General features: G+C 47.0%; 1 protein-coding gene across 3 annotated transcripts in view; it reads right to left on the minus strand.

Annotated features, from left to right (window-relative positions):
• The window catches only part of LOC137640042 (sulfhydryl oxidase 2-like), a 267,317-nt gene extending 246,882 nt beyond the window's left edge, over positions 1-20,435 (minus strand). For 2 of the 3 annotated variants that reach the window (XM_068372423.1, XM_068372424.1), the window contains exons 1-2: positions 20,093-20,434; positions 4,376-4,500 (exon numbers count right to left, since the gene is read on the minus strand). In XM_068372423.1, the coding sequence (XP_068228524.1) occupies positions 4,376-4,500; positions 20,093-20,333 (366 nt within the window). In that variant the 5' untranslated portion in view covers positions 20,334-20,434. Of the gene's footprint in view, positions 1-4,375; positions 4,501-20,092 lie in introns of all 3 variants that reach the window. The other variant, XM_068372422.1, reaches the window with a different exon arrangement.
• Positions 20,436-24,342: the final 3,907 nt, after the last annotated feature.

Genomic DNA, 24,342 nt, shown 5'->3' on the forward strand with positions numbered 1-24,342 from the left:
TGAGCTGGAGAGGCGAGACTTCTTGTAGTTGATCTTGAAGCCCAGATGGTCCAGGAACTGGATCACCTTTGTGGCTGCCTGCAGACAAGCAGTCTTGGATGCTGCCCACACCAGCCAATCGTCCAGGTATGCTGCTACCTGAAGCCTTCTAAGCGTAGCTGCTGTACAACTGTGTCCACAAGTTTTGTGAATATCCTTGCAGCTATGTTTAGTCCAAAGGGCATGGCTGTGAAGACATACTTTGTCTTCTGTAGCTTGAATCCTAGGTAGGAGGAGAGGGGGCGGCTGACTGGAAGGTGCCAGTAAGCATCTGCCAAGTCTATTGAGACTGTGCACCCCTTTCGGTAACAGGGTCTTTATGTGTTGTAAGGTTAACATCCGGAACTTGTTGTTCTTAATGAACTTGTTGAGTGGAGACAAGTCTAGAATTGGGAACACAAAACTGCCTTCCCTGGAATTTGATGGCATTGCTTTCCTTATGACCGTTTTGGGCTCAGCCATGTCGTGCTGATGGAAGGTTCCTTTAGGCAGCTTTCTAAGGGATATTTGACTACAGTGATACTCCCAGAGAATTGACCACAGGTCTCCAGAATTCTAACTCCTGGCGCGAGTATCCTTAAATAACTCGTAAGGATATCGTATAATATCAGGGGACGTATTTCTTGATAAGACACATGGCAATCTTCACCCTGAAAAGAGTTTTTGCTCTGAGGGGGGAAGAGTGGCGACTTTGAAGGGGAGCCACTATCAAGGTCACCCGGTGGATCCCCTCCCGGTACCACCTCGGCGAACTATTCCTTTTGAAGTAGCGTAATTAAGCACGGTGTTTCTCCTACTCGCTCTCGGTGTTGTTACTTTTCATAAAGGATTATTACAATGCAATCTCCAGCATCTTCATTTTCTGGAAAGTTGAGCATTTAATCTTTCCTGTGTATAATTTTTGGCTCCCTTCTCACAGTTAAATTAACATAATTTAGATGTGTTTAGTGGAGCAGACCATCACCGGAGGAGGCCATTTTGGACCGCTGTCGTACGCCATAAATGCTTTATTTAGTTAGTAGTACGACGTCCCCGGTATTTAGCTTTAATGAATTACTGTATAGCTATTTAGGCAAATTATACTAGTGAAGATAAGATTACACATGTAATATTTCCTCTTCTGTTAAACGTTTCGATTGTATACGATAGGGGCTCGGTGACGTAACATAACCGAGATCCAGACTCGTGTTAGGCTAGCCTAATACGTTTTAGTATACTTTAGTAAAGTTATCCCCGTTTATCCTCTTGTATCGTTTTATTAATTCAATCGAAGATGTGCTAGGTAATGAAGAAAATCTTCCCAATCCTGTTCACCAAACGGATTGTCTTAAGTCACCCTCACAAACATAGGTTAGGCTTCCCCCCCTCTTTGATCAAGGGGGTTTTAGGTCCTGCCAACAAAGGTAGCTCTTCAGAAGAGGAATCCTCCTGAACATTTGCTCCCTCCTGAAAGAATTGCTCCTGGATGACTGTATCACAAGAAGCAGGTTGAGAAGACAAGGCTGACTCGCGAAAGGAGTAAAAAATGCTGCTCCTTAAGGGTTGAAGAGAAACTCTTCTTGGTTGTTTTGGAGTCCTTCGGCTCTCTACTTTGAGCACCTAATGAAAAGGGAGCAAATGGGACAGAGGGTCTGAAAAGAGGGTCTCTGGGCACAGGACTGTCCCCTGAAAAGGTGATCGGGATCAGCTTGTAATTTTTTGTCAGCAATACAGTATTTCTCTTCTTGGCAAAAAGCAGCCCATGTAATACCTTGGTCTGGTATCCCCCAGGAGGTGGAATAACTTCCAAGGTGCAAGGTGACGTTCGTTGGACGAAATGGACTTCCTGGACAAGTCTGCGGGTGGCCAAGGCGCTGACGGTATCAATGCAACCTGAAGAGATGGTCTTGCAGCCTCTTTTTGAGCAACAAGGATGTCTGCGTCTTGCATGCGAACAATCTTTTCAGGGCCAAGAATCTCCAACTTGCACGAGTTCCTTGAAGAGTGTATCTGTATGTCCTCTGGAGAAGTTGGGTTCAGTAGGACCTTATTTTTACTAGAAGCTTTCCCTCTTGCAGGGAAAGAGATGGTAATTGCCACCTGACGAGTCATCCTAGAGGACTAAGTGTCTGAAAAATGCTGGGTTTCCGTGCGATCCCTGTGCAAAACAGGAACTCGGTCACAGCAAAGTGAAAGAGAGCAACCTCTATCGTCTGACGATGAAGGCTTCAAAACATGAAGATCCGGGATGTCAAAAAGAATATCTTGACGCAGAGGTCAAACTCGATGCCTAAAGAGATCCTTGATCATCTCATAACAGGGAGGAGTAGGAGGTGCCTAGTACACAAGGCAAGGCTCAGCCAGGGAGAGAAGACAGTGAAGACTCATAGCGCAACAAAGGAGAGTCCAAAGCTCTGGGAAAAGCGTTTCTGAAGCGAACTGGAGAGGCTGGGTTAGAGCGCTACAAAAACAAATGTCTCCACTGTAAAGGTGAGGAATGCTGATAGAGCAAGGATTGTCCTGATGGCCATCTGCGACTAGGAAAATGCTGGTAATACACAGGAGACAAATGCCTGGATCGCAAAGGCGAGGAACTTCTAGAGTGTGATGGCAAGGAGCATATGGAGAGAGAAGGTGAAGGATAGCTGTACTGCGACAGGGAGTGTCTGCGCAGGCTGCTACAAGATGTCCTGCAATCCTCCCAGTGCAACGGTGACCTCCCTGGGGATGATCTGAAGCTTTTCCGTGAGTATGCATGAGGAGCAAGGTGAGGTGAGGCGAGGCGGCAGGGCGCTTGACTTAACGTAGTGAGGACAAAGTAGGCACGCAAAGGGAGGATGATCCGATTTTCATCAAGAAACGACGATAACCTAAGGAAGAGCACCCCATGAGCGAAGAGCAAGGCGGAGCATTGCTTGAAGGGGTCCAAGGTCCGAAGAATTGTCACTGTCACAGAAGACTCTGCAGGTGACAGTCCAACACCTGACGATCTCATTACAGAGTCAGCATGAAGGGTCTACGCCGACTACAGGAGGGGACGTGACCTCCCTCTCAAGAGGAGAGACTGCAACCATAAAGAGACCTCACTTAGACAGCAGGATCCAACAAGCTGCAGGGTTCCCTGGATGATGACCTTGAAGATAGACAAATGGAACCAAAGGATAGATCAGGCAGGGAAGAGACTTTGAAAGGACATGCCTCGAAGAGAAATCTGCGGAGGTGTCAGCTGCAGCAGGCTGACAAGGGGACGAAGCACCAGAAGCATCTGCTTGCAGGCGATGTTTCTCTTCCAAGAACTAATGCAATCTAACCTCCAACAGGAAGCCACCAATATCCAGAGAAAGACACAGAAGTTGAAGTGCATCATATCTCTGAAAAGAAGGAATAGTTGATATATCTCCCAGAGGAGGAGGCACTGTCATTTCTCTAGGGGAAATGGTGTGGTCTCCAGGGCCATTGCTCTTTCCTGAGTGACCCCCGTAGGAGGTCATAAGGGATGCCAGAGAGGAGAGTCCCGGGGGAAGAAGGAGCTGGCCAGGATTTCTTAAGTCTTTGAGGAAGACCTTGAAGGCAAAGAATCCCTTTTAGCCTTCTTCCTCCTGCCAAACAGCACCCACTGGAAGGATAAAAACTCCCTATAATCACTACAGTACATGGAGAGGCTTACAAACACGAATGTCCTCTGCATGTCTGGCATAACCTGCGAGGATCAACCTTAACACTGCTCAAAAATGTGATGCAATATTTAGGCAACACACCTGGACACATCAGCATAATGACACCCGCACACGCAAGCTGGGAAAGATAAAGAAAAAGTTAAACACAAAGTAAAAAAAAAAAGCAGAAACTGCCAAAAAATTCCACTCTCTTACAGCTGAAATCCAGGTGAAGTTACAGCGAGCTACAAGGGGAGGGTTGCCTCCACACTGCTGATGGGGTAATTACCTGCGAGTTGTTTACACTTCATTAAAGTTTTAATTGACGTATTCCAGTCTTTCCTGATATCCATCTCCTATAAGTAAAGGATGATGGTTTCTATTTTTGTTGGAACAAATACTAAATTGTACATTATCACAGGATCTCCTGTGCATCAAAGGGGTGGGGGGGGTGGGGTGAGGATGGGAGAGAATAGGGTAGAAATTTTTCATGTTTTTGTTCAGATGTCTGGAAGCTGGTGGCTTTGATGGTGATAGCATGATGACTAGAATATAAGGTTCAGTGAAATAAATGTTGGTACAGGTATACAAAAATTTCACAGCAAAATCAGTACATAAAGATATGAAAATCATTTGCAACATAGTGATGTACTTTATAACATGGCTAAAATAGCAAAATGTAAAAAATTTCTTTACCTTACCTTTTTGGTTCTGGCAGCAAAAAGTCTCATTGTAGGGTATCCCATGACTTCATACTCTCGACAGATACCATTATTCTCATCAACCGAGCAATCAATGACACCCACTTTTATTGTATGCTGCCAGTCTGGAAATATTTAACCAAACACTGTCAATTCATCAATATCTTAGGAAAAATTAAAATGAGAAATCATAATCATCATTATTACTATTATTACTAGCCAAACTACAACTCTAGTTTGAAAAGCAAGAGGCTATAAGCCCAAGGGCACCAACAGGAAAAAATAGCCCAGTGAGGAAAGGAAACAAGGAAATAAATAAATGATATAAGTAATGCAAAATTAAAACAAAATATTAAAAAAAAACATTATTAAAAATGACAAATTTATGGATAATTTGCATTTTTCCTAACAATACAAACCTTAGCTACGGTATTTATTTAGGGGTATTACTTTATGCATGGCTGAAATGACGAGCCATTAAAATTTAAAAAATTTAGCGAGGGTTAACTACCCATACCGCTAGTCAGCAGGGGTAGGGGGGGAGTATCTTGCTACCACTCCCACACCGGTAATTTAGCTCACTTTGCTTGGAGGTAGAACTTCAAGGGGGATAGGGCTGGTGGCCAAGTTTGTATAAATAGCTAAGGTTTGTATCATTAAGAAAAATACAAATTACCTACGAATTAGTCATTTGTTCCATAACTGGAATACAAACCTACGCTATTTATTTAGGGGTGACTAACCCAATAGGAAGGGTGGATGTCCCTGCCAATCCAGCTTTTGGCTTTTACCCGGGGACTACTTATCCGAGTACAGTATGTTAATACTCAAAATAAGGGGTCCCTGCAACTCGCTAAAACCTTGCTACGAAAGGTCTGCGGCCTACGCAAGTTGTGTGTTGAGATAAATAGAAGTGTGACCGTCCAGGTAAAGTTATTCAAACCTTTAGTGGGAAAAACTGTTGTAACCAAGACTTTCCCAATACTACCTCGTCAGGGTACAGGGGACGCAACAGTATTGGTTAAATACTAGGTACACAAGGGAGCAGGGTTCACCTGCAGTGGTTTGAGGTCAGCTTGTTCAGAGAACCCAGGATCATGCTTTTCCCAGAGAGGGGAGGATGAAGAAAAGAATAAGAACCAGTCAAACCTTTTTATTCATGCAGACTAAAACTGGGTAACAGTGCCCTCAACCTTCTACTACTTGTCCAATAAGGAGCTTGAGGTATTATACCAGCTGTTGTGCAGCCACCATAGGACCAATAGAAAACGTATCGAGTCTCCTGTGGGTCACGTTTTGCAGGTAGTGGGATGTGAATGTACAGTAGTTTGTCGTTTCCACACCCCAGCCTGAAGAACCTGCGTCACTGAGACGTTCCTCTTGAATGCCAGGGACGTAGCTCCACTCCTGACATCATGAGCTCTGGGGGCGATGTGAAGGAGGAGGGTTTGGATTCAGTGCATGATTTATGACCTTGCAAATCCATGCTGAGATTGTGTTCTTGGTGACCCTCCTCTTGGTCCTTCCTGTGCTGACGAAGAGTACAGGCACATGAGGACGGGCTGCAGCTGTTTTCTTAAGATACAGCCTCATACTCCCTACTGGGCAGAGTAAGAGATGACCAGGGTCACCTGTTACAGAATGAAGACTCGAAATCCGGAATGAGTCGAATCGCGATTTCGCTACTCCCGGGTTCTGAGTCTTAGCAATAAACTCAGGGATGAGGCTGAACTTTACCTCTCACCATCCCTTTGATTGGGCAATGTCGTATGAGAGACCATGAAGTTCACTGACTCGCTTGGCCGAAGCCAAAGCTAGCAGGAATACCGTCTTCCAAGTTAGATGGCAGTCTGTTGCCTGGCGTAATGTTTCATAGGGAAGTCTCTTAAGAAACCTGAGAACTCGAACCACGTTCCATGGGGGAGGACTCACTTCAAATTGAGGACAGGTAAGTTCATAACTCTGTTTGAGTAAGGAAATTTCTGGCGATGAAGTAATGTCCATTCCGTTCAGTCTAAAGGCGAGGCTTGAGGCTGAGCGATAGCCTTTTACCACCGAGACTGACAGGCGCATTTCTTCCGGCAAATACACGAGGAACTCCGCTATTGCTGGAATAGTAGCATTGAGCGGAGAGATACCCTTTTCACAACACCAACCACAGAAGACCTTCCACTTTGCCTGGTAGACTTCTGCTGGTGACTTTCACAGGTGTCCAGACATCTTGATTGCAACTTGATGCGAAAATCCTCTCTGAGAGAGGAGATGCTGGATAGTCTCCAGACATGAAGTCGTAGTGAAGCTACGGCTTTGTGGAATATGTTGGCATGTGGCTGTTTGAGTAGATCGTGTCGTGGAGGGAGTTCTCTTGAAGACTCCGTCAGGAGTTACAGAAGGTCCGGAAACCATTCTGCCTGATGCCATAGTGGAGCTATGAGGGTCATTGAGAGGTTGACCAATGTTCTGGCTTTGTTGAGTACCCTCATCAGACAGAACGGGGGAAAGGTGTAAACGTCGATGTTGTCCCACCGTTGTTGGAATGCATATTGCCTGAGAGCCCTGGGGTCTGGAGCTGGGGAACAGTATAACGGGAGCCTGAAGTTCAGGGCCGTTGCGAAGAGGTCCACTGTCGGAGAACCACACAAAGTCAGGACTTTGTGGGCTACTAAATGATCCAAAGACCACTCGGTACTCACTATCTGAGATGCTCTGCTCAAGTTGTCGGCGAGCACATTCCTTTTGCCCGGAATGAAGCGTGCCGATAGTGGTATCGAGTGAATCTCGGCCCCTCTCAGTATCTCTACTGCTAGATGGGATAGGAGCTGTGAAAAAGTACCTCCTTGCTTGTTGATGTAACCCCCTACTGTGGTGTTGTCGCTCATCACCACCACTGAGGGTCCCCCAGGAACTGTTGAAGGGCCAGAAAGATAGCCTTCATCTCTAGGAGATTTATGTGGAGGTACTCTTCTGACTCTGACTACAGGCCTGAGGTCGTGAGGTGCAGCACATGAGCCGCTCCACCCTTTTTTTTGAAGCGACTGATAACAGCATCAAATCCGGAGGGAGGACGAGAAGATCCACTCCTTTTCATAGATTCTCGTCTGTCACCCACCACTTGAGGTCCGTATGTTCTCCTGATCCCATGGGGATCCGGATGTCCGGGGAATCGAGAGTCTGATTCCACCGGGACTTGAGTCGCCACTGGAGAGATCTCATCCTGAGGCGGCCATTGGGAACTAGACGGGCCACTGATGAAAGGTGACCGTGGAGACGTAATCACATCTGGGCTGGAATTTCTTCTCGTCTGAGAAACGGTCTTGCGACCTTTCTCAGCTTTGCTATTCTGACGTCTGATGGGAAGGCTTTCTGGAGATTGGTGGCTATCATCATGCCTAGGTAAACCAGTCTCTGTGTAGGAAGCAGGGAGGACTTCTCGAGGTTTACCATGATCCCCAGATCTTGGCAAAGCCTCAGAAGTTTGTCTCGATACTGAAGAAGGGTTGACACCAAGTCTGCTAGTATTAGCCAGTCGTCTAGATAACAAAGGAGATGGATGCCAATCCTGTGTGCCCAAGATAACACTAGGGCAAATACTCTGGTGAAAACTTGAAGTGGTGTGGAAAGAATGAAGCACAGCACCTTGAACTGGTATTTCCTGTTGTCTAGGTTGAATCTCAAGTACGTCCTTGAAAACGGATGAACTGGGATCTGGAAGTACGCGTTTTTTAGGTCCAGTGTGTGCATGAAGTCCTGTGGTCTTACCGCTAGTCTGACCGTGTCTGCCGTCTCCATGCTGAACGGAGTTTGTTTGCCAAACTTGTTCAGAGCTGAGAGGTCAATGACTGGTCTCCAGCCTCCAGACGTCTTTCTCACAAGAAAGAGTCAACTGAAGAAGCCTCGGGACCCGTCGAGGACCTCCTGGAGAGTGCCCTTCTTCAACAAGGTCTGGACTTCTGCCCGAAGGGCCAGCCCCTTTGCTGATCCCATGGCAAAGGAGTCTATAGACACTGGATTCCGGCAGATGAGTCAACTGGACATGACAGGTATGCTGGGCAAGACGAGTCTGATGGCCTACTCCTGAAGATCAAGGGCAGGGGATGGATGAATCCAATTCCCGTAGGAATTCTCAGGACCTACATCAGTAGGCGAGACGAGTCTTCTAACGAGACAAGAATGCCATGTGGAGAAATATATAGGAAAAATACAAATTATTTCTAGATTTATTTATTATCATTACTTAAGTTATACTGTATTTGTATAAAGCATTATTGTATTTCATAAATTTTGTGTACTGTTTATTTGACCTCCAGTCCATCACTAAAAAAGTCTTCTTTGTATCACAGTGACAGTACTCTGCACCCAGCAGGGATTGTAGGCTAGAAATAACTCATAAGATAGTGAAGATTGTCAAAAAAGAAACAGGGTCACTTGGATAAATTATTTGAATTACAGATAGGCGGCGGGAGCGCTTAGGACTCCCCTCTGCTGTTGATGCCCTTTTGATTTTAAACCGGTTGTCATGTACAGTTTCAGACCTTAAATTTGTTGAAATAAAAAAATACTGAGTATCCTGATAATGACAGGGTAATGTAGAGGAATTTTAAAGTGCTAAGTTTGACCATGCCGATAATGTTGATTGTGTTATTACCACATACGGTTATACCATTTATGGTGGTGTTTTGTTTAGATATTGAACAGAGTGCTAGGTGTGATCAATCACGATTTACTGTGGGGGATTCTCAGTATATTAGTGCAGTGGACACTTTAGTGAAAAAAAAAAAAAAAATCTATTGTTGAGAAACATTTTTGGGCTCAGGTCATATCGTCCTGATAGAAGTTCCTTAAAAGTAGCTTCCTAGGGTATATTTGACTACAGTGATATTCCCAGAGAATTTTACCTTAAGGTACCCAGAATTCTAACTCCTGGAGCGAATACAGTATCCCTAATTTACTCTTATAGGGATATCGTATAATATCAGAGGACGTATTCTTGACACGCCACATAGCTATCTTCACCCCGAATAGAATTAATGCTTCGAGAGGGAAAAGTGGCAAGAAAACGAAAGAGGAGCCATTATTAACGTATCTCTCCTCCCCGTTTCGAGTCTGTATATGACGTCATCAACGGCGCCATGTTATTTCTTATCTCGTAGCTCTGTAGCTCGTTGATTCCCCTGTGCTCTCTCGTTATTTTGGATATTATTCACCATTATGATGCTTTCTCCAGCCTCTTCTGCCTCTGGAAAGTTGAGTATTATCTTTACTTGGTATAAATGTAAGCTCTTGCCGTTTTTATTTAAATTAAAAGTGATATTAACGTAAACAAGAGCTGTTGCCTACCAGAGGCGTCATGGACACTGTCACTCGCTATGCACGAGTCATTTAGTTAGCCAGAGCGACTTTCCCAGTCTTAACGCTTTAATAAATTTCGCTATATAGCCTTCCTACTGGGAATTCTTTATATTGTGCCGATAGTATTTATCAGTTTCGGAAATTTAGGTAACCGATCCTTGCTTATGCTAGGCTTCGTAGCCTAGGCGTTTTGCTTTTAGTACTCTCATGCATGATGTAATAGATTGTCCTAGTGTGATAATTTTATTGAAGCCATAGGCATTTATTTATACATGTAAGATAATTACTGTATAAATTTCCTCTTCCAAGATAGTATACAAGAGAGTTTCGGTGATTTAGGTAATTGATTCTCACCACGGCTAGGCTAATAGCCTAAGAGGCTTTAGTATACTTTCGCACACTTACCTGCAGTGGTTTGAGGTCAGCTGTGCAGAAAACCCAGGATGCTGCTTTCTCCAAGGGCGGAGAGGATGAAGAAAAGAATAAGGGCCAGACAGATCTTTTCATTTACGCAGACTAAAACCGGGTAACAATGCCCTCAACCTTCTGCTACTTGTCCATTAAGGAGCCTGAGGTTAGACCAGCTGTTGTGTAGCCACCACAGGGCCGATAGAGAACGTATCGAGCCTTCTGTGTGTCACGTCTTGCAGGTAGTGGGCCGTGAAGGTGGTCTGACGCTTCCACACTCCAGCTTGCAGGACCTGCGTCACTGAATAATTTTTCTTGAAGGCCAGGGACGTAGCTATGCCCTGACATCATGCGCTCTAGGGCGATGTGACGGAGAAGGGTCAGGATTCAATGCCAGGTGTATTACCTTGCGAATCCAGACCGAGATAGTATTCCTGGTGACCCTCCTCTTCGTTTTCCCAGTGATCACGAACAAGGCTTGCACCTGGGGACGAACTGCTGCTGTTCTTTTAAGATACAATCTCAGACTTCTTACTGGGCACAGTAGGAGATGGTCTGGGTCATCTGTTACAGAACGAAGACTCGAAACCTGGAAAGTGTCGAACCGAGGGTCCGGGACTCCCGGATTCTGAGTCTTGGCAATAAACTCAGGGACGAGCCTGAACGTTACCTCCCCCCATCCCCTTGAATGGGTGATGTCGTACGAGAGACCATGCAATTAGCTGACTCGCTTGGCCGAGGCCAACGCTAGCAGGAACACCGTCTTCCAGGTAAGGTGGCGATCTGAAGCCTGTCGTAATGGTTCGTAGGGAGGTCTCTTCAAAGACCTGAGAACTTGAACCACGTTCCATGGAGGAGGTCTCACTTTCGACTGAGGGCAGGTAAGTTTATAACTTCGTATGAGAAGGGAAAGTTCCAGCGAGGAAGAAATGTCCACTCCTTTAAGCCTGAAGGCAAGACTTAAGGCTGAGCGATGGCCTTTCACTGCCGAGACTGAAAGGCGCATTTCCTGCCGCAAATACACGAGGAACTCCGCTATTGCTGGAATAGTGGCATCGAGTGGAGAGATACCCCTTCCACGGCACCAACCACAGAAGACTCGCCACTTCTCCTGGTAGACCCCTGCGGATGACTTGCGCTGGTGTCCAGACATCCTATTCGCAACTTGTTGGGAAAATCCTCTCTCAGTGAGAAGATGCTGGATAGTCTCCAGACGTGAAGTCGAAGCGAAGCTACGGCTTTGTGGAAGATGTTGGCGTGTGGTTGTTTGAGTAGCTCGTGACGTGGAGGGAGTTCTTTTGGAATCTCCGTATGGAGTTGCAGAAGGTCAGGGAACCATTCTGCGTGATGCCATAGCGGAGCTATCAGGGTCATTGATAGATTGACCAATATTCTGAGGAAGAAAAAGCAAAACAGATTAATGGCAGTCAAAGCGAAGGAGAGAGCAGACAGGTCTGTTCTCCGCCCGAGCCAAAAGTAAAGTGAAACATTCACTAGTGTGTGTGTGTGTGTGTGGGGGGGGGGGGTAGCAAGCCACCCCACCCTAACACCCGCTAACTAGCGGTGGGGTAGTAAACCCTCGTTAAAATTCTAATGGCTCGTCATTCAGCTACGCCGAAGTAATTACCCCATGTAAATAGCGTGGTTTGTATTTCAGTTACGGAACAAACCCCTATTAAATATCGTGGTTTGTATGTCAGTTACGGAACAAAAGTTCATATGGGATGAACGTTTGAGAGTGCTGACGAGAACTGGTGAACTGATGGATGCATCGGGAAATCGATAGGACTGTAGCCTACAGTACTTGCGCGGAGTAACAAGTTGTCAATGGCGAGCAAGGTATGAAGCACCAAGGTTGACACTTGTGCTTTACCCCTCTCATTTAGGGGAGTGTGTATTAAACTTCCTCAACTGCACGTAACTGTAGTGGTTTGCGGACTGAGGGCAGGTGTAGTGCGCAGACTGCCTAGTATCCAAATGCCGACCACAATCCAACATTCACTACACAAAAAAAAAAAAAAAAAATGGTGGAATACCCAGAAATTTGGGCAAAAGGTGAACAGTCAAGAGAACTGGGCACTGGGCACCACCCCTCAATTTCTTATACTGTTCAAGGGGACCCAGCCAAAACCTCAAATTCCTCTATTATCTTCTCTTTCCTTGAGCTTGCTGAATAGACAGGTAGTATGACTGTTGATTTAATTCTGGGGAAAATCAGCAATCTATATTAAATAGCTCTATCTTTTTTCAAGTAAAATCTCTATGGTGGACAGGACACAGTGTGGGAGGAAATGTATTGAAGAAAAAAACTTATTAAAAATTTATTTGCAAAATGAAAGAAAAGTATATACATTGAGAATAACCTTGAATGTGAATTTACAGTCCTACAATAACTAGACTACAAATGATAGGAAAACAAAAGAAACTGCCCACACATTGAAAATTCTCATAACAATATGACAAATTCGTAGATAATTTGTATATTTCCTATCTATACAAACCTTAGCTATTTATTAGGGGTATTACTTTCTGTGTAGCTGAAGTGACAAGCCATTAAAGTTTAGCAAGGGTGAACTACCCACACCACTAGTTAGCGGGGGGGTTGGGGGGGGGGGGGCTTGCTACCGCTCCCACTCACACACCTATGATTTGGCTTACTTTACTTGGAGGTAGGACTTCAAGGGGTATAGGGCTGGCGGCCAAGTTTGTATAAATAGCTAAGGTTTGTATCGTTAGGAAAAATACAAATTACTGTATCTACAAATTTGTAATTTGTTCCGTAACTGGAATACAAACTACGCTATTTATCAGGGGGGACTCACCCATTAGGAAGGGTGGACGTCCCTGCCAATCTGGCTTTTGGCTTTACCTGAGGGCTCCTTATCTGAGTATGTCGGTACTCAAAAATATGGAGTACCTGCACCTCGCTAAAACCTTGCTATGCAAGGTCCACTGCCTACGCAAGATGTGTGTTAAGATATATAGAAGTGTGACCATCCAGGTAAAGTTATTCCGAGTCTTTTAGAGGGAAAAACTGCTGTAACCAAGACTTTCCCAATACCACCTTGCTAGGGTATGGGGACGCAACAGTATTAGTTTTAATACTAGGTACACAAGGGAGCATGGTTTACCTACAGTGGTTTGAGGTCAGCTTGTGCAGAGAACCCAGGATGCTGCTTTCCCCAAGAGAGGGGAGGATGAAGAAAAGAATAAAAACCAGTCAAACCTGTTAATTCACGCAGACTAAACCCGGGTAACAATGCCCTCAGCCTTCTGCTACTTGTCCAATAAGGAGCTTGAGGTCTTAAACCAGCTGTTGTGCAGCCACCACAGGACCGACAGCGAACGTATCAAGTCTCCCGTGGGTCACGTCTTGCAGGTAGTGGGATGTGAACATAGTTTGAAGTTTCCACACCCCTGCCTGAAGAACCTATGTCACTGAGAAGTTTCTCTTGAATGTCAGGGACGTAGCTACGCCTCTGACATCATGAGTTCTAAGGTGACGTGAAGGAGGAGGGTCTGGATTCAAAGCAAGGTCTATGACCTTGCGAATCCATGCTGAGATTGTGTTCTTGGTGACCCTCCTCTTGGTCCTTCCTGTGCTGACGAAGAGTGCAGGCACATGAGGACAGGCTGTGACTGTTCTCTAAAGGTACAGCCTCAAACTACTCACTGGGCAGAGTAAGAGATGATCAAGGTCATCTGTTACAGAACGAAGACTCGAAATCCGGAAGGAGTCGAATCGTGGATACGCTACTCCCGAGCTCTGAGTCTAGGCAATAAACTCAGGGACAAAGCTGAATGTTACCTCTCCCCATCCCCTTGAATGGGCGATGTCATATGAGAGACCATGAAGTTCACTGATTCGTTTGGCCGAAGCCAAAGCTAGAGGAACACCGTCTTCCAAGTAAGGTGGCAGTCTGTTGCCTGGCGTAATGGCTCATAGGGAGGTCTCTTAAGAGACCTGAGAAGTCGAACCACGTTCCATGGGGGAGGTCTCACTTCAAACTGAGGCCAGTTCATAACTCCGTATGAGCGAGGTAAGTTCTAGCGATGAGGAAATGTCCATTTGTCTAAAGGCGAGGCTTAAGGCTGAGCGATAGCCTTTTACCGTCAAGACTGACAGGCGCATTTTTTCACGCAAATATACTAGGAACTCCGCTATTGCTGGAGTAGTGGCATCGAGAGGAGAAATACCCCTTCCACAACACCAACCACAGAAGACTTTCCACTTTGCCTGGTAGACTGCTGCTGATGACTTTCGCAGGTGTCCAGACATCCTGATTGCAACTTGTTGCAAAAATCCTCGCTGAGAGAGAAGATGCTGGATAGACTCCAGGTATGAAGTCATAGCGAAGCTACAACTTTGTGGAATATATTGGCATGTGGTTGTTTGAGCAGATAATGTCGTGGACGGAGTTCTCTTGGTGGCTCCGTTAAAAGTTGCAGAAGGTCCGGAAACCATTCTGCATGATGCCATAGCGTAGCTATGAGGGTCATTGAAAGGTTGACCGATGTTCTGGTCTTGTTGAGTACCCTCCTCATCAGACAGAATGGGGGGAAAGGCGTAAACATTGATGTTGTCTCACTGTTGTTGGAATGCATCTTGCCAGAGAGCCTTGGGGTCTGGGACTGGGGAACAATACAACAGGAGCCTGAAGTTCAGGGCTGTTGCGAAGAGGTCCACTGTCGGAAAAGCCCACAAAGTCAGGACTTTGTTGGCTACTAGATGATCCAAAGACCACTCGGTACTCACTATCTGAGATGCTCTCGCTCAGGTTGTCGGCGAGCACATTCCTTTTACCGGGAATGAAGCGTACCGATAGTGGTATCGAGTGGATCTCGGCCCATCTCAGTATCTCTACTGCTAGATGGGATAGGTGCTGCGAAAAAGTACCTTCTTGCTTGTTGATGTAAGCCACTACTGTGGTGTTGTCGCTCATCACCACCACTGAGTGGCCCACCAGGAACTCTTGAAGGGCCAAAAAGGCAGCCTTCCTCTCTAGGAGATTTATGTGGAGGTACTCTTCTGACTCTGACCAGAGGCCTGAGGTCATGTGGTGCAGCATGTGGGCCCCCCACCCTTTTTTTTGAAGTATCTGTGAACATCATCAAATCCATGGGCAGGACGAAAAGATCCACTCCCTTTCGTAGATTCTCGTCTGCCACCCACCACTCGAGGTCCGTCAGTTCCGCTGATGCCATGGGATCCGGATGTCCGGGGAATCGAGTCGCCACTGGAGGGATCTCATCCTGAGGCGACCATTGGGAACTAGACGGGCCAGTGATGAAAGGTGACCGAGGAGACGCAACCACGTCTGGGCTGGAAGTTCTTCTCGTCTGAGGAAGGGTCTTGCGACCTCCCTCAGCCTTGCTATTCTGTCGTGATGGGAAGGCTTTGTGGAGATTGGTGTCTAATGTCAAGCCTAGGTATACCAGTCTCTGTGTAGGAAGCAGAGATGACTTCTCGAGATTTACCATGATCCCTAGATCATGGCAAAGTCTCAGAAGTTTATCTCGGTGTTAAAGAAGGGTTCACACCGAGTCTGCTAGGATTAGCCAGTCATCCAGATAGCGGAGGAGATTGATGCCAAACCCGAGTGCCAAGATGACATTAGGGCAAACACTGGTGAAAACTTGAGGTGCTGTGGAAAGACTGAAGCACAGCACCTTGAACTGGTATTTCCTGTTGTCTAGGCTGAATCTTAAGTACTTCCTTGAAGACGGATGGACTAGGATCTGGAAGTACGCGTCCTGTGGGTCCAATGTACACATGAAGTCCTGTGGTCTTACCGCGTCTGCCATCTCCATGCTGAACGGAGTTTGCTTGACAAACTTGTTTAGGGCTAAGAGGTCGATGACTGGTCTCCAGCCTCCAGACGCCTTTATTACAAGAAAGAGTCAACTGAAGAAGCCTGGGGACCCGTTGAGGACCACTTGGAGAGCGCCCTTCTTCAACAGGGTCCGGACTTCTGCCCAAAGGGCCAGCCCCTTTGTGATCCCGTGGCAAAGGAGTCTATTGACACTGGATTCCTGGTCAGGGGAGGGAAAGATGTTATGAACGGGACGCGATACCCTAGACGAATCACGGAGATTGTCCAGGGTTCGGCCCCGAGTTGCTTCCACCTGTCCGAGCAAATTTGTAGGTATCCCCCCACTGGTGGAAAAGCAGGGGGAGTGCCTATCCTAGCGTTTGCGGCTGGCCTCTGCTGCTCCCTCTAGGATTCTTCCCTTCCCTAGAGGACTTAGTGCCTTTCCTGTCCTTGGCAAGAGAGGGCTTCTTAGACACCACTGTCTTCGCTGCTGTCTTCGTTGTTGTGGTCTTGGTTGGACGGGACCGCTGAGGAGCTGGAGGTTTATAGGGCTTGGATGTCAAAGCCCTATGGAGGAGGGAGTCCTGATGGGACTTCCTCCACCTTTCAGCAGCAAGTTCCACATCCTTAGGCACAAACAGGTGAGCTCCTTCTAGAGAGTTATGTCTGAGCCTAGTTATCTCGACGTTGGGGACTTGATGATGGAATCTCTCAGACACCGCATCTCGACGTTTCAAGATGGTGTTTCCTCACAAGTTCGAAACTTGGTGGGCAAGAAACTCGATCATGCGAGTGCCTGAGAGAAGCAAAGTCTCCATTGCCTTCCTGGTATGTTCCTTGGATATATCCTCGGATCGTACCAGGATTTCCAAGTTCCCTAACTAGATATCCAGCCACGAAGTAGTCTGCATAGCATAGCCTACATTGTGACCTTTTCCCGATTAAGGATTTTGGCCGTCGAGAAGGAGACCTGCCGGCTGGAGACTCTCTCAAGAGAGATCCCCTAAGTTAGTTCTTCCAGAGAGTGGTAAAGAGGAAGAGCTGGACTGGGCTCCCCCAGGATCTCAAAGTACCTCCTCTGTTGTACACGAGGAGGTGTGAGGAGCTTGTTGGTAGAGCCGGAACGGTTGGAGGAGGTAAATTGGAGAGCTGTAGGGCGATCTTAGCCCTGGCACCCTTCAACCCTGGAGACCAGGGCAGGACTGCACTGGTCTTTGAGGGCTTCTGGGTGCCAAAGACACGGTCTAAGACCGTGTCTTTGCCCTCCCGAGGGGATATCTCTCGGTCGGTAAACCCGTTGAGAACCCTAATAAGAGTCAAGACCTGCCAGAATGCATGTTCTGACTCTTTTTGCTCTCCTTCTGATGTCGGACTTGCAGAGAAGTCTCCATCTTCCATCCCCGAGAGTTCTTACCAGGGTGGGTCGCGGACATCCCTCAAGTGGCTGGCTGTCTCCATCTTTGTAGTCCTGGTGGAGGACTTTGGCAGGGTCTTGGAATCTTTGGACTCCTTACGAGGAAGGAGGTAAGACTCCAACATCAAAGGCCTAGATGTTGTGTCCTTCCTGATCTCTGAACTCTCAGCATGAAGGGAGGTTTCCTCCGACGGTGAAATGGAGGCGGTCCTTTCCTCACGCGACTCCCTTGGTAAAGGTGAGGTAGGAGAGTATCGGTGGGGAGATACAGGAGGGAATAGCCTTGATGGCCTGACCAGAGTCAGTTTCACACTCGAGGAAGTTAGATACTCCTCTTTTCCTCTTCAATGGGGCGGAGGAAGCCATGGTTCCCCGTCGAGAGTCTGGAGCTATAGGCTACTCTGACGAGTGGCCAGCCAGGGAAGGATTGAAGGCCTGTGTCACAGCTCTGACTAGGGCACTGAACCATGGCTACTGACTGACCGATACACTGTCAGACAGATCCCCTGAAGAGAAAGGGATCGAAGGTTCCCTACGAGGAGTTACCGTAATAGGTGGGTCCGCCTTAGAAGGAGGCAATTTCGGGATCCTGAACCCCCCGTGCGGAAGCCTGTTCCCCTTTTCCCAATGGGCGTGCTGAAATACGTTGGCGGGGAGGGGAGTGAAGCAATGATGACCTGGCCGAGTGCTGTTCCTGTGCACATGCCTGATGCCCGGGCGAACGTTGGTGCGCGCGCAGGTGAGGGCTGGCACATGGGCGAGAGTTGGTTTGTGCGCGCGAACGAGTGGTGGCGCGAGCTAGCAGGCGAGTGTCGGGTGCGTATGTCCTGTGCGTGTGGGAGAGACCTGGCGCACAGGTGAGCGCTGGCTTGCGCATGCGGATGAGTGATGGTGCACGCGCATAGGCAAGTGATGGCGCGTAGGAGCTCGATGATGTGCAAGCACGCGGGAGAGCGCTGACGCGTAGGAGATCGTGGGCGTGTAGGCGCAGGAGAGCGATGACGTGTAGGAGTTCGTGGGCGCGCAAGAGACCTTGGGCGCGTAAGCGCATGGCGCGCAGGAGATCGTGGGCGCATAGGCGCAGGGCACGCAGGAGAGTGCTGGCGCATAGGCGCAGGGCACGCAGGAGAGTGCTGGCGCGTAGGAGATCGTGGGAGCGCAGGAGAGCACTGGTGAGTAGGAGACCAGGGGCGCGTAGGAGATCGTGGGAGCGCAGGAGAGCACTGGTGAGTAGGAGACCAGGGGTGTGTAGGAGATCGTGGGAGCGCTGGGCACTGGGGGCGAGCAGGTGAAGGGGCGCTCAAAGAAAAACTATAGGGAACACGTCTGTCCATTATGGCAGGTAGCGTTGGAAAGCCCGACCTTGTTCAGGTCAATCTCTGGTAGTGGGGGGGGGGTTAAAATTTTTTAAACCATGTGGCCAACAAAAGTAGGTCTACAAGCGCTCGGAAACGAAAGGTTAGTTTGGGTGGATTGTTTGACACTGGCTTAATCTAGCGAAACATTGTAACTAGATGTCGGCTAACCTAACCATTTGTTGTATATATATTACAATCTTAACAAAAGGTTAAGAATATAGATTGTTGGGATCAGCAAAAACATAAGTCCAAACATCAATAGATGCTCAATCTTGCACCACCTGCTGATGGGCGAACGGAGCGCCACCCAACGGGTGTTATTATAGTCAGGCAAGAAGCAATGCTTGGGGGAAATTTTGCGATCGAGTTACTTGGCCGTGGCTTCAGCGAACAACGCATTACAACAACCTATCCCCTACCTAACAATTCATAATAATTACTGTATTACAGCAGTGTCAAATGCCACTGTAAAGGACGTGTCCAAACCAATAGAGGAGTAAGAATGTATATTGATGGGACATCATTAAACTGTAAAAATGAACGATTCTTAGCCTGGGACAACACGGGCTCTATCTACTGGGAAAGTTTGGAAACTAAGCAGGAGCTACCCGTGTCATGGTGTGGATCAAAACCGGACTTAGAAAATTTCAGAGGTATGCAAAACATTTTTTATTTTGACCAACTGCCTCAGATTTAATTGTGAAAACTAATGAACTAGTATTGATTAATTGATATATGATGTTTAAAAACATGTGGGAAACATTATGTTGATGTAAAATAAAATATACGTGTGTTGAATATATATATATATATATATATATATATATATATATATATATATATATATATATATATATATATATATCACCCACAAATGGCATTTAATACCGAATTCTATCTTGGGAATATATATCCACTTGGAATTCATTTTATGGTAACAACTTCTGGCTGGGTGAAGATTCGAACCCCAACTGTGGGCCGATAGAATTCGGTATTAAATGCCATTCGTGGGAGATATTTACATTGATTGAAATCACGTGTGCTTGTGATATATATATATATATATATATATATATATATATATATATATATATATATATATATATATATATATATATATATATATATCAGAATTTTTTGCATTTTTCTATAGGAAAAAGCTGTTTTTAGTTAGAAAGCTTTTCCTGTCTGGAAATATAATAAAACCAATGTTTACCCATTTGCCTACCATATTGTGTTCATATTGCATCAGATTTTGTTAGCATTGTCAGAGTATATATTAACCTTTTAATCATTAAAAAATCTGCATCGTTAATGAGTCTTTTACTTTTTTACAAGGTTATAAACAGGCTTAGAATAAGTCGGAATTACTTACCTCTAATATCTTTTCCAAACAATTTCCATGTAGGTGCAAACTGAATACAGTGGCCACACCAAGAATTATAAAACTCAATAATCCAGGCATTTTCTGAGCCTAGTAAAGAGGTGGTGAAATTTGTATGATCTAAAATTGACAATTCATCAGTACTGTTATATAAAGATGCAGTACTGAAGAGGAAACAAGAACACAATTGCAAAGAATGAAGAAGAACGACGACGGCACGTCCACCAATCATGATGGTCAAATATCAACTAACGACTCAGAGAGAGAGCTCGGAAATATTACCCGAAACAACAATGTCAACAAACTGACATACTGTCACACTCAAAACTGTCATAGTCGTCCAAGTCAGACAACTTTACGTTATTGGCCACCATACAAGGTGAGACTTTGTATTGCTTCTTTGTATTAAAAAAAGACCGAAAAACAATGAACATTGTCTTTATTACTTATTTTCATGGAATACTCTGAAAATAAAACCATTATTTGTCAGGTAAACAGATATTTTTTTCCTAATTGATTCCATGATCATATCTCTGAGGATCTATTCATTTTATTTAATTCATCGGCAAACATTTTGAATTGAGCACGTATAATGAGAATTATTACTAAATAATTCTAAGTTCCTCACAGTAGCAAAATTACTTGTCAATGATTAAAGAAAGTAAACAAGGTGACAATCATAAAGTATTGCCTTGAAATAATTGTTAACCGGATGTATATGCATTTATTCTCCACGTCATAAGGTGCGATATTTTTGTGGTAACCCCTTCACTTAATGAGGAAGACACGTCTAGAACATCGTTGCTTTTCCTCGTTCAAGATAGAGAACCATGTACAAACGATCCGAGGGAGAAGTCATTGTTAAAATACATTATTGTAAGTGATGCAACGAGCTCAGTGATAATGTGGTGACTAGTGCCAGCCAAGGGTAAACTAAACGTGGCCATAACAAAAGTGAATGGACTTGAATCTAATGCAACCGGGAATTGTCAAGAACAGTGTTGCTGTGTATTAAGGTTAAGTCTGTTACTAGATCTACCTGATTGTGTGTCCCTACACCACGATATGAACAAACCCGCAAACCTGTGGAGAACGTGAATACAGCAAAAAGGACTCTAAAAGGTCAGTAGTATCCAAATGGTTTACAGTGATTAAAGTGATTCACTCTGTCAGTAATTCCCTAGTAGGTAATTCACAGTGATAAGCAGCAAAATGGCCGCACAAAGCATTGGTTGCCCAGTGCCTGGATGCACCTATCGAACCGAGGCATCCACAGAGCCCATCATTACCGCAGCGCTCCTGAACGCACACACAACGACTCATGCCCAGGGCCCAGTAGCTCAGTACCACCCGCCAAGCACCAAGGTTGAAAAACTTAAGCGCCCAACGATATCAGCGGCCGGCACGAGTGGGGAGTGGGACTATTTCCTAACTCGTTGGGGCGAATACCGCAAGGGAACCGGGCTCCAAGGGGATGATGTTGTGGTACAGCTCCTTGAATGTTGTGAGGAGAGCCTACGCAAGGACATCACCAGCGCCGCGGGGAGGAGCCTGGTAGGCGAATCGGAGGACGCGGTGCTTAGTGCGATAAAAGCCCTCGCGGTGCGCGGGGAGAACGCAATGGTGGCGCGGGCGGCTCTCTCAAACATGCGACAGGGCCGCGAGGAACCGATACGGGCATTTCACGCCCGCGTGAAGGCCCAAGCAAACACGTGCAAATACGTCAGGAAGTGCATATGTGGACTAAACGTAAACTTTGCGGACGACGTGATCAAAGATGTGCTTGCACGAGGTATCGCTGACCAGGACATCCAGCTGGATCTACTTAGCGACCAGCGGCAGGAGATGTCGCTGGAGGAAACGATCAGGTTCATCGAAGCGAAAGAGTCTGGTAAGCAGTCTGCGTCCCGATTGCTGGACACCCACAGTCATGGCGCGGAGGCTGTCACCAGCTCCTATCGCCGCATCAAGCGCCAAAACGCGATAAACAGGGGTGATGCACGTCAGACGGATGCAAGTGACGGTGGCAGACAAGCTGTTTGCGGGTACTGTGGTGAGAAGGGCCATGGCAAGAATGCGCCCTGGCGAATCAGGAAGACTGAGTGCCCGGCTTACAGTAGAAAGTGCCGCAAATGTAATCGCGATAACCACATAGAGCGAATGTGCCGGAGTAAATTGGCGGCTGAATCTGCCAACACAGACGCATGCGATGAACAGACGGCAGCATTCGTAGAGTTGTGTGCCATGTCAGATATCCGAACGATCGACGGTGAACAGTTGCTAGCACTAGATCACCACCTGTATGACAACATGTGCGACAGATGGCTTAGGCGGAACTCCCAACCGCAGCCGTTCATAAACCTCCGACTCAGCATCCATGCAGGGGATTACCTTGCCCTGGGATTCAGACCAGTCAAGCGCACAAGACCTGCAACACTCCCTGCCATGGCCGACACCGGTTGCCAGAGTTGTCTGGTCGGGGTTAACGTTATCGAGCAGATGGGCCTGACGACCGCGGACCTGCTCCCGGTCTCGATGAGAATGAAGACTGCGAATAAACAAGATATCCGTATCTTAGGGGCAGCCATCATCCGATTCTGCGGAACACACGCCGGAGATCCGCAAACCGAATCTCGGCAAATAGTGTATGTCACGGATTCGACCGACAGGGTGTTCTTGTCACGCAGCGCCTGCGTCGATCTTGGCATAATCTCCAAAGATTTCCCCACATTGGGTGAGATGTCGTGCAGTGCGGCAACCACAGACAATTGTACACCGCAAAATGATACATGTGACAATGGCGTGACATCTCAATGCAATTGTCCTCGGCGCACGGCGCCCCCACCTAAACCTACGTCTATCCCCGTGCCGGCCACAGAAGGTAACAGGGAGGCCATTCAACAATACCTGAAGGAACTTTATGCCTCCAGCACATTCAACACGTGCGTCCACCAGCCCCTCCCCATGATGGCGGGCCCACCGATGCGCTTGATGGTTGACTCAGATGCTAAGCCCGTTGCCCATCACACCCCCATTCCAGTAGCGTTACACTGGCAAGAAACCGTGAAGGCAGGTCTGGACCAAGACGTAAAAATGGGAGTTATCGAGCCAGTGCCCGTAGGAGAGCCGGTGACATGGTGCCACAGAATGGTAGTCTGCGCCAAGAAGACGGGGAAGCCTAGAAGGACGGTAGACCTTCAGGCTCTCAATGCTCATGCCACTCGTGAAACACACCACACCCAATCGCCCTTTCATCAGGCCCGTTGTGTCCCACCGGGGAAACTAAAAACAGTGTTCGATGCCTGGAATGGATACCACAGTGTACCACTGCACAAGGAGGACCGCCACATGACCACCTTTATCACACCCTGGGGCAGGTATCGATACTGTGTCGCCCCACAAGGCTATGCCGCGTCAGGCGATGGCTACTCAAGGCGATATGATGAGATAGTATCCGACGTCCGTGACATGACGAAATGCGTTGATGACACATTACTGTGGGCCGACACTATTGAGGAAAGCTTCTACCAGGCAGTCACTTGGCTCGACGTCTGCGGGAGAAACGGCATCACCCTCAATCCCGACAAATTTTTGTTTGGCTGTCGCGAGGTAGAATTCGCCGGCTTCACCATCTCAATGGACAGTGTGCGCCCTTGTGCGAAATACCTGCAGGCAATATCAGACTTCCCACGCCCGAAGAACATAACAGACGCTCGATCGTGGTTTGGCCTAGTAAACCAAGTGTCTTATGCTTTCAGTATGGCTGAGCGCATGCTCCCATTCCGCGAGCTACTGAAACCCGACAAGGCATTTACGTGGACCGACGATCTTGAAAGCGCATTCCAAGCATCTAAAGAGGCCATTGTAGATGAAATTACCAACGGGGTGCGCATCTTCGACAAAACCAAGCCGACATGCCTTGCGACCAATTGGTCTAAAGAAGGCATCGGGTTCTGGCTATTCCAAAAACATTGCCAATGCCCAACAGACAAGCCATTCTGCTGCCGCAAAGGTTGGAAGGTGACCCTAGTCGGGAGTCGTTTCACGCACCCAGCCGAATCCAGGTATGCTGCGATAGAGGGGGAAGCCTTGGCGGTAGCCGATGCCCTTGACAAATCACGCTACTTTGTCCTCGGCTGCTCAAACCTGGTCATTGCGGTAGATCACAAGCCACTATTAAAGGTGTTGGGGAACCGATCCCTGGATGACATCCCGAATCCCCGACTGCGCAACCTAAAGGA

Source organism: Palaemon carinicauda, chromosome 4 (assembly GCF_036898095.1).
Source record: "Palaemon carinicauda isolate YSFRI2023 chromosome 4, ASM3689809v2, whole genome shotgun sequence".
Lineage (NCBI taxonomy): Eukaryota > Metazoa > Arthropoda > Malacostraca > Decapoda > Palaemonidae > Palaemon > Palaemon carinicauda.